Genomic DNA, 18,685 nt, shown 5'->3' on the forward strand with positions numbered 1-18,685 from the left:
TATATATTGAAGTAAAAATAATAGATGACTGAAATGATATAATACTGTATTTAATGTTTTATTGTTAACAATTGTTTATTTTTCTACAAATTTTTAAAATAAATTAAAGTTTAAATTTATTTTTGTATTTTTATCGTAGAGTACATAGCTACAGTAGTTGATTTAATGAGAGTTTCAAATTATAATTATAATCAAAAATAATAATTATTATTATTATTGACAAACAATTTACTTTATGTCATTTCAAATAATTGTATACTAATATTTTTTGTTGTTGTAAATTATTAATTGTTTTTTTAATGTAAACTTATACAATAGCATAGTAAATAGATTGATCTAGATAACATAATAAAACATATTTAACATAAATTTGGCAATTATTATAAATATTTTGTTTTTATTGAAAACTATAATAGTTTTTCACTAATTTTAATGGACAGTAATTGAAAATCAATGAAACACAACCTAATTATTATTATCTTTTTTATATTTCATTTCAATTAACTATTTGACAATATATGGACAAATTGTTTGATAATAATTTGAAAATAAATATTTGTTATTATTTTGTCGGTTTGTTGATGACTTGGTTGGCACTAGGTATATATATATATATATATATATATATATATATATAATATATATAGATATATATATAGATATATATATAGATATATATATAGATATATATATATAGATATATATATAGATATATATATAATGGGGTACTTATATATATGTAAATTATTTATTACATAACTATTGGGAATATTTAATTAAGACTAAATTATTGATTATTTATAAATAAACTTATAAATAAACCTATTAATATAATAATAATTATTATTAGTAAAATATTAAATAACTAAAATTTATCTAATTATGTTTTTTAGTTAATGAAATATAATTTGATGATTTTATAAAGAATTTTTAAAAAATAATATTTTGTATATTTGATGACAATTAATGTATATTATATTATTAATTTTTTTTAGTGAATTACATAATTGTGTTTTTGTGTAGTATTACACTAATAGGTCTATAATATCACTAAATATTCTTATATTTGGCCAAAAAATAAAATACAAAATATATTATGATTTTAGTTTAAAATTATTTTTTCATAAATACTTGATATCAAAAAGATTGAGAGATTGTGTGTGAGAGTGTGAGAGTAATAATTATAATAAATATTTTTAACAATTTATTATTTATATATTTTTTGTTTACTTGATTGACACAAAATATATTTATAGACTATCTTTAAAATATATATAGTTATTATTTAAAGTGTATATGAAAACATTTTTTTTTGTTTTTTAATATATTTTAATAAATATTTTATAACTTTACTTTTTTAAAATTTGTTTTGAAATAATTGTTTTTTGCTATTATATATATATATATATTCAATAATTATTCGTTAGTTATTTCTATCACTATTTACAATTTAAATTATTACTTATTTCTTTACTAATTTGCTATAAATTTATAGTTACTATACGTTTATATGCATGTCATTAATAAATATTATGTTAAAAAATAAAATAAACTCTATAATAAATGTTTTTTTTCAAAAAACTAATTTATAATAATAACATTTGTTATATTTTTTTGAAAAGTTTACTGAGGTATAGAGTGAATCATTATATAAATAAACAAAAAATATGATATTATTTCTAAAAAAATATTCTGGTATTAACTATAAAATTATGTTTGATTCTAATGGTAATCTAAATGATCATGGTCAAATTAATGATAAATTGTTCGATTATATCAATTTGATTTTTTTATGAGTGGATAATAATAATAATAATTTTTGGAATCAAATTATATCAGATATATAAATGATTTTTTTTTAAGATTAACACAAGTCTTGGAAATATATTGGAAATATTTATATATATAATATTTATGTGTATAATATATATATACTATTATATATTGTATATATATATTTAATATATATATATATATACAATATAATCATTTTTGGCGATCACTTATATTTGTTAGTATTTTTCGTACTCTTCATAAAGAGTTTCCGATGTTTTCGCATAACTTGGAGGGTTGTGTTGCTGTTGCTCTGGAGGATGTCCACCTCCCGGTGCAGCACAATAATTAGTAGTAGTAGTAGTAGTAGTATTAATAGTGGTGATTGCGGAGGCAGTGGCGGGGACTGCACCACCCGGCGCCGTCGTACCACTATTTCTATTGTGATTATTATTATTATGACTATTGTTATTGTTTGTGTTAATATTATGAGCGGCTGATACAACACCAACACCGATAGCACCGCCACAACTAACATCACTGTCACCGACAATACCTGGAGAACAGGTAGAAGGTGTGCTGTTGTTTGAGTCGATTATTGCCGCGGCGGCGATCACCCCAATAGGCTGTGCTGGTTGTTGTGTTGGTTGTGCGGTRACGGGTGTAGGTATACTAGTTGGTAAGCCTCTTGTGGGCACCACAATGGGCACATCGCCCACCGTATAAAATATGTTGAGTTTGGCGCCACCCATACGTGGAGGTGCTATGACGTGCATCTTGTGTTCCTCCTGTTGAAGCCTCTGTGCCATAGCTGCCTGTGTAAACCTGGCATGGGCGTTCCAGTGGGCGGTGTTTGCATCGTCAAAACACAGCTTATTGACAATACTGGCGCTTATGTAGACAACGATTAGACAGATCACCGAACCGACGATCACATACAAGAATTGAGACCAACCGATACGTGTGCACGACTTGACAATAGACAGTATGACTATCAATATAAGAAACGATAGCCAAAACAGGTCTTCCAAGCCTTCATTGGGAGTGTTCATTGGGTACATAGAAAATGCAACACAAAAATTAATTTTAATATTTAGTGTTTTAGTAAAAATTAATTTTAATATTTAGTGTTTTAGTAAAAATTAATTTTAATATTTAGTGTTTTAGTAAAAATTAAAAATTCAGGAAACAGTTGTTAGTTTAAGAGATCTAAAGTAMATATATGTCTATAAATATTTAAATAGGTTTATATATATAATTCATATGACATATAACATATGAGTGTTAGGGGGGGAAGACATACCTAATTTTGCTTTTTTCCTAAAGCAAACTTTAAAGCACTGGACACAGGCGTTGGCCACCTGATCGCCGCCACCGCCGCCTTCTTCACCATTTTGATGGTCATCCAGACTGTTCTCTTTGTTATTGATGTCATATTTCATTGTTTTCATTACTATGATTACGATTAATTGGTATGTGATTGTGTGTATATATATAAATATATATGTGTTTAGTCTAAAAACACATACACCGCACATACACTTATAGACAGTTGTGTTGTTTAGAGACAATAGTCAGCTAAATATCTATTTAAACAAATATCAATAATACATATAGTCATTAATACATTGTTATATAGTAAAATATATATATATTATATATATATAAAGAAATTATATATAAAACTATATAATATACTGTATACACCAATTTCTTGGCTAAACATAACATTAATGTCTTATTAATTGATGAATTGCTTGTTTATCCTTTAAATTTTAATGTATTTTTTAAAAGCAGAAAATAAATCAATAAACAAAATCAAACAGACAATTAGCTAAATGATATATTGATCTCACATTAAGCAACAATAATATATATCAATATATAGTATTTAAAATTATTTGCTTACATTTAATAGTAATATATATAAACTTCTAAGGATGTTGTCGATGAATAATAGACATTATTATTATTATTATTATTATTATTATTATTTTAAGTAATAATTACGTAATAAACACTTGTGTTTATAAAACAATTGTTACGTTAAATGAATTAAAAATAGAAGAATATTCTTAACAAACGTTTGTATACATAGATATTCTCATTGCATCTCATATTTACTATTGTTTAGTACTGTATATTAGTATATATATATTCATAGAGACCAGTGATAGCAGTGACACATACATACAAACTGAACGCCATGTCTACTATAACGAGGGTAAGCCCTAACCATATACTGTAGAAGCGCGTCGTTTGCCATCAATGTATAGTAAAAAGTGTATTATTATTCCCTTTTAAGGGAATGGTAAGTATTATTTCGTCGGTTAAATGAATGCCATATCAATGAGAATGAGAGAGTGAGTGAGTGTATGTGTGTTTGTATGTGTGTATGTATGTGTGGAGCGCCTGTATATATATCATGAGTTGTATGGCTGATGCCATTGATTTAGCGGTTGTTATATGGACTGACATACAGCGATCAGACCATAGCATATGATTATTGATCCATTTTGGCGTTGATGCTCTGACTCATACATCCCTGTGCCGCATCAATACATCTCTCTCTCTCTCTCTCTCTCTCTCACACACACACACACACACACACACACTCACTCTTACATACAAAAACAACCATCAAATGTAATGTTGATTTTCCATGAATTGATACTACTAGTGTTCATAGAAATTGTATGTATATATCATATATACAGTACACAGACACACACTATATATATATATATATATATATATATATATATATATATATATATATATATATATACTGTACTCTATCTATACTCTTGAAAGTATAGTATATGCTATACTGAATCTATTTACACWTCCCATTCACGCATTTACTCCTAATAACAGCACACATACATACACTTATACACAGTGTGTTGTGATTACAGTGTTAAGCAGTCATTTGTGGGCTCATTAGTGTGAAAATCGTAGAGATTTAGCTATAATTTTAGAGTTGAGAAATGAAAAGATTATAACTTGTATATACAGTATATATATAAAAAAAAGGGTAAAATATTTATTAGAATTATATACTGWATATATTATACAAAAATAAATAAATAATTAAATTACCTTAAATGTTGTAATATTTTTCATTGAGTTTCAATTTATAATTATATATTATTAAAACATATATTTTTTAAAATTATATAATATTTAATATATATTTAGAATATTAATATTATAATTAAATCATAGTATTTTATTTTACATTGTGTATATTTTACAAGTAATTAAGGTAGATTGGCTTAAATACATAAATAATATATTTTTACAAATTGTATACAATTTTGGACAATTTTTAAAAAGATATCAGATAAAATTTTTGAGTTATCAAAATTATAAAATATTAATGAAAATATATAATAAAATAAATTTCTATATAAATAAATATGCAATAATTATATACTCTGTCAGTGGCTTTACATTTAATATGAATTTYTATTATTTAAATAGGTTTCTAAAAATAATTATAATTATTAATACAATGATTTTTAATGGTTTACATAAAAGTACGATTATGTCAATCAATGCAAAATTATACACATTGTAAATATTATATTCTAAATAACTAATAAATATTAAATACAAATCTATTGTTATATAATGTTTTATTTGTTTTATAAGTAAAATCAAAAACAATATCCAAAAAACCATTAATATTATTGAAAAACTTTTAATGTATTAATAATAGATGAGTTGCCATTTGAAACTTAGCTTTAATAATATTGTTACATTTGAAAAATTATATTTGCTTTAACTGTTTGCAAACTAATCATACATATGAGTATTATATCGGAAATGTTTTTCAGCAACAAAAAAATAGTATAGTGTTTTAATTTTTTTTACTATTTACAAATAAAATTATCTATTGATAAAATATTGTAAAAATAAGCTAATATCGTAATATATATATTTTTTAATYATTATCTTTTTAATATTACTAAATTATTATTATTTTATAATTACAATATATAATAATTATAGTATAGGACATGTATTGCCATAGAAAACTAAATAAAAAGTTAGATCTCCGCAAAACTAACAGCACATGTATCGACCGTATGGTTCACATAACGTTTTTCGTAATTTGTTTGCTGATATGTTTGTACCAAATGTCCAAAATATGTCACCTGTATTTCTCATACCCGACCACAACTAGTGTGAGCTATGAAAAAACATCTATAATACCGTTGCCGGCAATCACTATATGYATTGCAAAGCAATATTTATTAAAATCGGAAATTATCGACCAATTGAATGCCAATTATACGGTCATCGGTGCAAAACAGGCGCCCAATGTATGCTTTTCTCAAGAGAACGTCTATTTGAACCGACTGTCCATTCGTGAACAGTTCGATAGCATGTATTCGTCCGACGAGTTGTTCAACAACAACACATGTCAAGTGAAAATACCAATAGGTTATGACACCCGTGGAAACAATAGTATGTTTTACGTGCCGTGCGATCACTTGTCAMCCATACAACAGTCGATTGATTACTATAAATCTTGTTTCACGTTTTTCACACAACAAAGCGACAATCAATCGGACAGTATGTTTGAAACCAAAGACGATATACTATATAAAGATTTTTTGGTCACATTGTTTAGCGTCGAGATCGCCACCCGGAGCCCACAGATTGAAGTTATGCTACACTCGCGCACCGAACCGGTATTCAATTCGTGGAAAAAACAAAAATTACGAATCCATAGGATCAACGATAGTACTGTGTTTTTAGTCTATCAAACATCAAAAATACATTCATTACCCAAACCGTATCAATCKGATTGTTATGACTATAAGAAAAATGGATATAAAAGCCGATATAACTGTATAGAGTTGTGCCGTATTAGACAATTGAGTAGATATCTGAATGGTTGGCCGGCACACTATCTCGTTTATAACAGGACCGACAATATGATGATCAATACGATTGAAATATTTATGCGTAACTATAGCATAGATCAGTTGATTGGGGAACAGTGTCAGCGAGAGTGCGGCACAAAAGTCGAGTGCTGTTACGAGCACTACCAGTTGGCACAGTCATACTATGTTACCGGTGCCAAAACATTTGAATTTCAGGTATTTCCTCCACAGTATCTGTCACTAGTGTTCTCTCAGTCGCCGAAGTTATCATTTGAAGAGTTTGTATCGTTTATCGGAAGTCTTATGAGCCTATGGTTTGGCCTATCGATTGTTATGTTATCTACCGGACTGTCGTTTGTGGTACAGTGTCTTTATGCACACACAGTTGGCACAGTTAGTATTAACTTGAAATTAAAAAACAAATATTTTAATTTTACGCCMAAAATGCGTAAAACTAAAGTTTTTCCGTTTCATACAAATATATGATTAGAAACCTATTAAGAGTCTATTATATATGRAAAATATGTTTATATATAGTATGTATGTGTGTTTGTTTTATTTGTAAATTAAAATACAATATTTTATAACAGTATATAACTTTTATTATTTTGTTTTTTATATTACAACTAACATAATTTAAATCATATATATATWTTTTTCAAAATCAAAACATTTATTACTCTATTATTTTCAATGATTAATCTTTACTTTATATTTAAACAAATAAAAATAAAATGTAAATGAAAAACATTTCCTATTACAATGTAAATATTAACCTATCAACTATTTTTATTATACAGTAGTTGATATAAAAATCAATAAAAATTTTTATTTTATTTGTAAATGTGTGATTGTATTTTAAAAATATACGTATTATTTTATACATGAAATAAAAATCATTATATTTTATTCTAGATATCAATATAAAAATTATATAATTTATTTGTATTATTAATTAAAAATTATAATTTTGTTATATTATGTTCTAATCTGATAAATAAATATAATAAATAAGATTTTGTATATAAATTAATATTGAATACTAAATATAATAAATATTAAAGTTATTATCAAAGTTATCTAAAAAATAATTACAAATATTGACAAATTAATTATTAAAAAAACTATGATAAATAAACCTATTTGTCAACAAGTTATCCATAAAACTATATGTTTATTATTTTTCACRACATGTTTGTCAATATGTATGTACCAAATGTCCAAAATATGTGGTTTGTATTTCTCATACTTGACCACAACRACAGTGGGTTACGAAAAAATATCGACCATATCGTTGCCAGCAATMACTATATGTTCACAAAAGCGATACCTATTATACGATGCCATACGACACAACTTGATTAGCACTAACAGCTCGAGTAGGTCGTCGACAACTACTAACCCACTGAATACATCATTTAACGATTATCTGAATTATACAAACTCACTGTCCATTAGACAACAATTTAACGTTTTATATACAACATTGGATGTGTTTAACAATTCGTGTACAATAAAGAAACCGTTGGCTTTTGAAGATAAAAACATAAAYGAGTTTTACTTTCCGTGTCATGAATTGTCACCAATACTACAGTCCATCGATTACTACAAATCATGTTTTACGTTCTTCTCGCAGACAAATATGTCGGACAACCGACGATTTGAAACCCGCGACGACATACTATATAAAGATTATTTGGTCGGACTCTTTGATGTGGACATTGCAGACAGTATTCCCGAAATAGAGGTCATACTGAGTTCACGCAACGAACCGATATATAACTCGTGGAAAAAATTGAAACAAAGAGTCCGTCGAGTTTTGAACAATACTTTGTTTGTCACTTACCAAAAGTCACGTATAGATCTGTTACCCAAACCGTATGAAACCGATTGCTATGATTATAGTAATAGTGGAAAACAATTTAAATATAAATATAATTGCATTGAATTGTGTCGTATACGTGAAATGAGAAGTAAAATCAATGGCCACTGGCCGGGCAACTATCTGGTATATGAGCCCAGTGACYAYCTGATGATTCATATGTTTGATTTGTTTGGCTATTATCCACAATTGGATTATCAAATTAGCCGAATATGTCTGCAAGAGTGTGGTCGTCRACAGGACTGTCACAAAGAGTATTACACAATAACCAGTGGTCACTACAAGTCCAGTGTTCAGACATTTCATTTCCGTGTTTATCCGCCCGAACTGACAACACTGGTCTACTCACAGTCGCCAAAAATGTCAACTGAAGAGTTTGTCTCATTCATCGGTTCATTGATGAGCCTATGGTTTGGCTTATCTATCATTGCTTTGCCGACTGGACTCAGTCGTACGGTTCGGTTTGTGGGTAACAAAATTATGACTTATCTCGGACTACACATAAAATCAATTAATAACTATACTTTTAATATGAATGTCAAAATCAAAACAGTTAATAACAGTCCAATTAAAACAATTAAAATTAACAATTATTTCTAATAAATTTTAATTTTCCCAGTTTTTTGCTTAAAATATATTAAATACATGATATTAATATTTAATATGTAATCTATTGCACATTATCTTTCAAATAAACTAAACATCTTTAATAATATGCTAAGTAAACATAACTATAAAAAATTATAATAAAATTGTAAATCTATATGCATTTTAATAAAAACATTTTGGACACAAATAAATCAGTAAATAATTAATTGACTTTTTTTAAAAAAAAACAAACTACTAAATTTATAAACAGGTATTTACTGATATCATTTAAAATTAATTTCATGAAAAAACATACAGAAAATTTATTTAAAGCGATACTTTGAAAAATGTTATATAAAGTTTTTTAGTATTATTATTGTAATTATTAAATTATTGATATTTAATTGAAATTTAAAAAAAATATTGACATATTAATCAATTATAATATTTTTGCTAAAGTTATTTCTAACTAATTCTCATAAACTATTTCTAAGCTAAAGTTATGGCTAAAGAATCGATTAATTATTGAATGTTTATATCGCATGGTTTGACCAAATGTTTAAATTTGTGATTATTTTTTTCAATTTTAGTGTCAAACAACTGATACTAAAAAATATTTAGTCAATAATAGTGTTATCAATTGTCAAAATAATATCGTTTCAATTTCCTGTGAAACTTTAATAACTGTACTGTAATATTGTTGCAAAACGTGAATATAATTATTGCATAATAAAATTGCATTATTAATATAATCGGTTTATTAATTAAAAAATTATTAAATATCTATATTAATAAAATATTGTTGTATTGATTAACGCGTGAAACAAACAATTTTTTAATTGTAAATCATATATTAGTATTAAATATGATTTAACTGTTATTTAAATATTTAAAATTTCCAACCGATTTAAATTCAAATCATTTTTATACAAATTGTTAATCAAACCAATCAACAGATAATTATAAAAGACTTCCGATCTTTAGATTTAATTTAGTTTTTGGACAATAAGTTAGAGATTAAAATAAGATAATTAAGATAAACATACAATCGGTTGATAATATGTCGGACAACAGTAGTGTCCGCAACAACATCTCAGACAACACCAGATATGACAGTATTCTAAAGTCTTTGATTGAAAACCCGTACGCATTGGATGCCATTTGTCGGCAAATGGACATAAAATCGTTGGCCAACTGTATTGCGGTGAACCGTGAGTTTCACGACGCCGCCCAAAAAGAGATGGAAAGACGGCCCGGTTTGAAGCACCTGTTTTTGAGACACAATCAGGATATTCATGAAGATATGCGTCCGTTTGCCAATGCGATGACCAATTGGATCAACTCGTCCATAGAATTCAAACCGTGTTTTGCATTCATTCAATTCGGTGGTTATAAGCACTCACCGGATTATCGCAAATGGATCAACACTCTGACCAAACTGACGGCTGGCCTTCCAAATGGGTGTCAAATTATGTATTTGGATGTCGGCCCGACTGTCCGATTGTGCGGTCAGTCACACAATTCAATGACCATTGCAACGACCTCTGCAAACAACCAATTAGTTGTCAATCCGATGATAAGATCGAGTGAGTGTTTTCTCAACAAATATTTCAAATACTTTTCATAAACTAATCATTTCTTTAATTGATTGTCTATTCAAACAAATACAAAGGTATGTCGTGTTTGTTAGTTTCTGACATAAAGGGTATTCAAATCAACACATATCGAGCATTGGACGACATCGTGGACACGAGTGATATAAAATGCATACTCTATTTGAAGTCATCCAAAGTGATCAACCGATCGGCGCAGTTGTCCACTATTGTTAGGGATGTTGACAACGAAATACGCGTTCTTAAGCAAAGATTCAACGGACAAGTGGTCATCGGTGGCGGACTTATTAGTGCCGCAAAGTGTTGGTTGAAAGGCGAACCACCTCGTGTTGTCCCCGACTTAAAAAAACCGAATAATAAGCGTCGAGGACTGGATGAAACAGTTTTGACCGATCCATGTATTATAACTTTTAGAGGACCAAACATATTGGCGGCCAGTTTGGTCCTTCCCTCGAGTCATTATTATCTCAATAATACCATCTCTCAGTTCAAAGCTCGACTGAACCCACAGTTCACAAAAAACAGCCCGAAGTCTATAACTCAGGGAATATTGTTTGCCAGCAAACAGATGGCCCACAACCAGCACATCCACGGAGTGATCACTGCTCTCAGACAGCACTTTCCATCCGTAGCATTGTTTTCGTTTCGCTCTAAGAAGTTTATGATCGGTTCAATTGATCCAATCATTCCGGCACAGGGAGGACATTGGGGACAAAGATTTGCCGCTTTCAACAATTATCCGGACAGACCGTATCAGATATTGAGTCCAAGATTCAACTCAGTGTTAGTTCTCATTAACTATCATTTCAATTAGTAAAACAAAAAAACTACATTCAAAGTCATGGTCTACCAGTGCTTACAAAATTGTTGTCCACAATATTTCTTATACTTATATTTAATCTCTACTTAATTATAAATGTCMTCAAAATTATTTTGTTTGTCAAATCAATTTAAATGTATAAATCTCTTAAAAGTCTTTAATAAAAATAACTTTAATTTTAATCAAACATTTAATAAAAATTATACAATTATTTAAAAATACTGYATAATATACCTGTATATATATAATATATTGATTTTGAAAACATTTTAATTATCATACTATAAATAAGTTATGATAAAACAGTTGCTATTTAGCTAGGGTTAGCATTAAAAAAAATAAAAAATATATATATACATTTATTACAGATTATATCGTTTAGTAATAATTTAAATAACTGGTATTTCAACCATAAGCCAAATAACTAATAAATAAATATAAGTACCATAATTACCTATATAAATAAAAATTAGTTTCAAATATTATATTGATAATTTATATTACTATCTATTAAAATGACTAATAATACCACATATTTAATGAATCGATATATAGTATTTGTTGTCCACTACTAAACAACAAAATTGCCAAAACTTTATGATACAGATATGCCTCATATGACAGTCGACTCAATGGTACAAATGTAGTTCGTGAAAGCACTAGATTGACAATACCTACCTGTCCATTGGCACAGGCGAACAATTGTTCCGTAAAMTACACTCAAAAAGTTTTGATAACTATAGCCCTAAAAAAGACGCGATGAAAAAATGATGACAACATTTATAAGAATACATAATATCCATAATAGTATTGTATATTTATTTTTTATTTAATAAAATATTAATTATTTGATTAGTATTGAATAACTTGGATAATATTATAATTTTTATGATTATAACTTATTTATAAAACTAAAATGTCTAATGTTTAATTGATTTTTTTGTAATATATTTATTAAATAAAAAATTATCAGTATACTTTATTTAATGTATGTTACAATGTAATCATTGAAATGATAATAAAAAATTGTATTGAAATCATAACTTTATAAAAAGAAATAAATTGTTATAAATACTCTCATTAAACATATTAAGTATATTTTATTTATATATAATAATAATAAATTTTTACATAAAATTAGCTAGTTATTTAAAAAATTAATTTGCTAAAAAAATTAAGCTATTTTAACAAATAGAAATAAATATATCTATAAATATATGTTACAATTATATATTTTAAAAAACATTAACTATAAAAAAAGTAGCTATATAACAGCATATTGTTTTATCATAATGTTTTTTTTAATCTACAGTATAGATTTATTTAATATAAACAATTGTATGATACTCGACGCTATTTTTACTAAAATCATCTTGCTGTTTTTCATTGAATAATTGACCTCCAATTATTGTATCTGTAAATATATCAATAACAAAATTATCAAAWTTATTAAATTAATTTCATTTTAAAACAAAGATTTTTAAATAWATATATATATATATATATATGATTTTTTTATTTCAATTATATTTWAYTATTACAATAAAAATAGCATATAGAGTACATACCTGTGCCATATGTATTACACTCGACTATCATAGTCTCAATGTTGGCCAAACTATTGGCCCGTGTGGTCGACATGGATGACCTGATTTTGTTGCTTAGCCGACACAATAGACAACACGACAAATACAATATAGTGATCAATAGTAAGGTTGTTTGCAATAATATTAGGACAGCGCTGGTCATCCTAATATGATCCCAGTGTACACCATAAGTCAGCAAAATGTTTATCAATGTTACGCCAAATAATAGACATACAATCATTGATAAACAAATGTTGGCTAAATAATTGAAAATTAATAATAATTATTATAAAAATTGTTGTATAAATAATATACAGTAAAAATAATATAATAAAATTAATTTTTTTTACAATACCCTTTAATTTAAGGCACATATTTCGTTGTACAGTATTATTGTTTGTTATCTATCAAACATTTTTTAGTCAAATAATTTAATTTGAATTTAATTATACAGTAYTTATAACTGTTTGACATATTATAGTATAATTATATATTTTTTTGTAATTAAATGACTTAAATAATTAGTTAAATTACATCAAACATAAGTTCAATTCAAACATATTTGCTATTTGTTTACATCATTCATTTATTTATTGATTTTATTGTGTGTGTGTGTGTGTATGTGTGTGTGTATGTGTGTGTGTGTGTGTGTGTGTGTGTGTGTGTGTGTGTGTGTGTGTGTGTGTGTGTGTGTGTGTGTGTGTGTGTGTGTGTGTGTGTGTGTGTGTGTGTGTGTGTGTGTGTGTGTGTGTGTGTGTGTGTGTGTGTGTGTGTGTGTGTGTGTGTGTGTGTGTGTGTGTGTGTGTGTGAGCAATTTTAGTAATATTTAGTTGGCATGCTCATCAATAATTTATCAATGGTGTATACTTTAATCTACTACAATTTAATTTATAATCTAAACAATATAAAATTATATAAATTAAATTAACCATAATATTTAACTAAAAAACAATTTATATGCAATAAAATATTTATTTATTCTTATTATTAATAAATAAATTMAAATTTAATATTTAGTATAAAAAGTATTTTTATTTTACTTATTAAAATACATTATATTCTGTATATCATTATTAACATTTARATTACAAAATATTGTTTTTAAAATTAGTTTTAAAAACATATGAGACAAATTGTCTATTATTCTATAAATACTTAATATCTAACATAATTTGACACTGACTGACAATTAAYWATATCTAAATATTATAGATTATAATAGTAAAACATCACAAAAAATATTATAAAACATTATAATTATTATTATTATTATTATTATTATTATTATTATTACTATTTGTATTGCTATCACCATTATTATTATTATTACTATTACTATCATTAYTTAAGTTATTAGAAAARTTATTATTATTTTGTGYAATTTCTTCATATGTGGGCAATCGGTCAACATTTTCATTGATCTGTTCATAATTTGGTGGCAAATCGTCTATTAGATAACCGCCGGTATCACCGGCCAGTCCGCCAGTGGAAGCACAGAGACCATCGTTTGGTTCATTGATGGCATTAAAACTCTGGCTCAACGGTATGATTGCTGTAAATATGCCAATCGTTGTGGGAAATACCGTATGATAGTAATTGGTGCCACCATTWTGTCGATGTTGTTGTTGTCCAACATTGTCACCRCTGGCCAGTTGATAGTTACCCCGGCTAATGGTGTTGCTATTAYTATCTGGTGTACGGCCACTGTTAGGTGTGAGCGTTTGCCTTTTAGCAAACTTTTTGATATACAAATAAATGGCAAACATAATGATGGCTAATATACAAATGATCATTGATTCCAGTATATAGTTTGGGTTGGATGTGATAAAACCAAATAATATTAATAACAATATCATTAATAACATCACAAATTCACTGATACTAATTGATTCATCGTTATTTCGGAGCTCAATCATCTTCAAACACTGTATATAAATTTAAGCTAGGTTAAAATTTATGAATTTAATATATTTTTCCATAATGATAATRATGAGATTTTTATTGWTGACTTAATTATTAAAAAAATTATACACATKWATAAACAGCGAATCAATWTTATTATTAATATATTTAATTATTAAAATTCATTATAATAYTTATAATTAAATATTTTCTAATYATTTGATRTGAAATATATTTTCAAATTAAGTAATTGTTTWATTTTTACATTTAGTTATTATTCTACATGAATAGATTACAAYAAAAATAATAAWAATAATAATAAAATAAACACAAGACAAATATTATCTTTAATCTGTAAATAATTTATTTATTTATATATATATATATTATATACACACTCACACTCAATATATATAATTAAAAATACTAACAACAAAACTATAATATAGGGCTTTTATATATGGTATAATGATTACCAATGAGTATCAATTAGTAATCAGCATCACATAAAAAAAATTTAAAAATTCAAATAAATAATAGATTATATACACTGTAGTAAAATACTAAAATACAGTAATGTATAATAATGTCTATAAATAACGGCATTTTCATGAAAAATAGAGAGAAAAATACGGAATTCCTGGTTTGACTAATGTCTAGTSATTTTGTGCGCAAATGTGACCAGAATTTTGTATATATATATATATAATATACAGTWYAGTACATAGATTCTGTATATATATTTATACTAACTATACTGGTAAGTGATATATTGKTACAGTGTCTGTATAGCACATACAGTATTGTTATTATTATTATTATTATAATTATTAGAGCGGAAAACTTAAAATAAATTGTTGTAATATACATTTACTTTWCTAAATACAGTACAATATATTTATAGAAATTTTGCGTTAAATATTTAAGTATAAACTTAAATATAAATTTATATTTATATATTATATTACTATTATTGTTTGTATTATTTAAAGAGCAGCATTTTTGGCATTTAACAAATGTTTATAATATATATATATATATATATATATATATATATATATATAATGTAACTTTAAATTTGTAAGGTAGATGTATATATTGATAAATATATCTAGAAAATTGTAGTACAGTATTASTCTAATTGTGATACAATTTTTTGTTGTTATTGAGACTAATTAAAAGTATTTTAGTAAAGTACTTGTTATTATTTGATATTTGAAAATATATTTTATTAAATAATTATTTATTGATACCGTAAATGAATATTAATTATATATAATATTATACAATAGTATTGGTATTGTTTATTGTATTATTTAACTACTGAATAGACTATTATAAAACTGAATAAAAATTATGATTAATATTATATTAATATATAATATTTAAAAATAAGTTTAATATTAATAAAAGATATTAAACATTTATATACTGTAATTGAAATTAATTAAACAAAGAAAATWAAAAATTATGAAAAATAATTATTTAATATAATTATTAATCATAATTGATTTAATTGGTTTTCTACGAAACGATTTGATTTTAACATTCATAATACAGATATAGTTATTAATGGATTTGATATGTGGTCCGACATAAGTCATAACTTTGTTCACCACATACCGAACCGTACGACTGAGTCCAGTCGGCAAAGTAATGATAGATAAGCCAAACCATAGACTTATCAATGAACCGATGAATGAGACAACTAAATAACAAACTTAATTAGTTTTTATTATTTTACAAATTATACTTTTATAAATTTTTACATTTGAATAAAATAAATTTCACATTTGTTTAATTTTAAAGCATGTTATTTTAATATTTTTTATTAATCAGTTTTTGTTAATAATAGTTTTTTATTTTACAAATTATACTTTTATATATTTTTACATTTGAAAAAAATAAATTTAACATTTGTTTAATTTTAAAGCATGTTATTTTAATATTTTTTATTAATCAGTTTTTATTAATAATARTTTTTCATTTTACAGATTATACTTTTATATATTTTTACATTTGAAAAAAATAAATTTCACATTTGTTTAATTTTAAAGCATGTTATTTTAATATTTTTTACATTTGAAATTTCACATTTGTTTAATTTTAAAACGTATTATAACACATTAATCAGTTTTTATTAATAATAGTTTTTCATTTTACAGATTATACTTTTATAAATTTTTACATTTGAATAAAATAAATTTCACATTTRTTTAATTTTAAAGCATGTTATTTTAATATTTTTTATTAATCAGTTTTTGTTAATAATAGTTTTTTATTTTACAAATTATACTTTTATATATTTTTACATTTGAATAAAATAAATTTCACATTTGTTTAATTTTAAAGTGTATTATTTTAATATTTTTTATTAATCAGTTTTTATTAATAATAGTTTTTTATTTTACAAATTATACTTTTATATATTTTTACATTTGAAAAAAATAAATTTCACATTTGTTTAATTTTAAAGYGTATTATTTTAATATWTTTTATTAATCAGTTTTTATTAATAATAGTTTTTTATTTTACAGATTATACTTTTATATATTTTTACATTTGAATAAAATAAATTTCACATTTGTTTAATTTGTATTATTTTAATTTTATTAAAGTTTTTATTAATAATAGTTTTTTATTTTACAGATTATACTTTTATATATTTAATCATTTACATTTGAATAAAATAAATTTCACATTTGTTTAATTTTATTATTTTACACATTTTATTAATCAGTTTTTATTAATAATAGTTTTTTATTTTACAACTTTTATTATACTTTTATATATTTTTACATTTGAATAAAATAAATTTCACATTTGTTTAATTTTAAAGCATGTTATTTTAATATTTTTTATTAATCAGTTTTTATTAATAATAGTTTTTTATTTTACAGATTATACTTTTATATATTTTTACATTTGAATAAAATAAATTTCACATTTGTTTAATTTTAAAACGTATTATTTTACCACATTTTATTAATCAGTTTTTATTAATAATAGTTTTTCATTTTAAAGATTATACTTTTATAAATTTTTACATTTGAATAAAATAAATTTCACATTTAATTTTATTTTAATATTTTTTATTAATCAGTTTTTATTAATAATAGTTTTTCATTTTAAAGATTATACTTTTATAAATTTTTACATTTGAATAAAATAAATTTCACATTTTTAATTTTAAAGTGTATTATTTTAATACTTTTTATTGATCAGTTTTTATTAATAATAGTTTTTTATTTTACAGATTATACTTTTATATATTTTTACATTTGAAWAAAATAAATTTCACATTTGTTTAATTTTAAAGYGTATTATTTTAATATTTTTTATTAATCAGTTTTTATTAATAATAGTTTTTCATTTTACAGATTATACTTTTATAAATTTTTACATTTGAATAAAATAAATTTCACATTTGTTTAATTTTAAAATCAGTTTTTATTAATAATAGTTTTTTATACAGATTTATTTTAATATTTTTTATTAATCAGTTTTTATTAATAATAGTTTTTCATTTTAAAGATTATACTTTTATATATTTTTACATTTGAATAAAATAAATTTCACATTTGTTTAATTTTAAAGCATGTTATTTTAATATTTTTTATTAA

General features: G+C 24.5%; 3 protein-coding genes across 3 annotated transcripts; 1 reads left to right on the forward strand and 2 right to left on the reverse strand.

Moving 5' to 3' along the window:
- Positions 1–2,012: 2,012 nt before the first annotated feature.
- Positions 2,013–3,215, reverse strand: LOC128964375 (uncharacterized). Its single transcript, XM_054310968.1, has 2 exons — positions 3,077–3,215; positions 2,013–2,806 (listed from the first exon to the last, which is right to left on the reverse strand). Exons 1-2 carry the CDS (start codon positions 3,213–3,215, stop codon positions 2,013–2,015), a joined length of 933 nt encoding a protein of 310 aa, XP_054166943.1.
- Positions 3,216–10,033: 6,818 nt separating this feature from the next.
- On the forward strand, positions 10,034–11,725 carry LOC128963808 (uncharacterized). The gene is made up of 2 exons (XM_054310342.1): positions 10,034–10,727; positions 10,814–11,725. Exons 1-2 carry the CDS (start codon positions 10,202–10,204, stop codon positions 11,566–11,568), a joined length of 1,281 nt encoding a protein of 426 aa, XP_054166317.1. The 5' UTR covers positions 10,034–10,201; the 3' UTR covers positions 11,569–11,725.
- A 1,168-nt stretch (positions 11,726–12,893) lies between these two features.
- LOC128964386 (uncharacterized) lies at positions 12,894–13,563 on the reverse strand. Its single transcript, XM_054310979.1, has 3 exons — positions 13,516–13,563; positions 13,143–13,418; positions 12,894–12,988 (listed from the first exon to the last, which is right to left on the reverse strand). The coding sequence occupies exons 1-3, from the start codon at positions 13,532–13,534 to the stop codon at positions 12,894–12,896; spliced, it is 390 nt and encodes a 129-aa protein (XP_054166954.1). The 5' UTR covers positions 13,535–13,563.
- Positions 13,564–18,685: the final 5,122 nt, after the last annotated feature.

The sequence above is a fragment of the Oppia nitens genome, unplaced genomic scaffold (genome assembly GCF_028296485.1).
Source record: "Oppia nitens isolate AA-2021 unplaced genomic scaffold, nextdenovo-longstitch-racon4-pilon3 scaffold15_pilon_pilon_pilon, whole genome shotgun sequence".
Taxonomy (NCBI): Eukaryota; Metazoa; Arthropoda; class Arachnida; order Sarcoptiformes; family Oppiidae; genus Oppia; species Oppia nitens.

What these genes read in the sequence shown, in the direction of transcription:
- LOC128963808 (XM_054310342.1), top strand. Translation starts at nt 10,202, where the DNA reads ATGTCGGACAACAGTAGTGTCCGCAACAACATCTCAGACAACACCAGA. An exon ending in CAATCCGATGATAAGATCGA is followed by an intron (nt 10,728 to 10,813) that starts GTGAGTGTTTTC and finishes ACAAATACAAAG; the next exon opens with GTATGTCGTGTTTGTTAGTT.
- LOC128964386 (XM_054310979.1), bottom strand. An exon ending in GTGTAATACATATGGCACAG is followed by an intron (nt 12,989 to 13,142) that starts GTATGTACTCTA and finishes ATATATTTACAG; the next exon opens with ATACAATAATTGGAGGTCAA.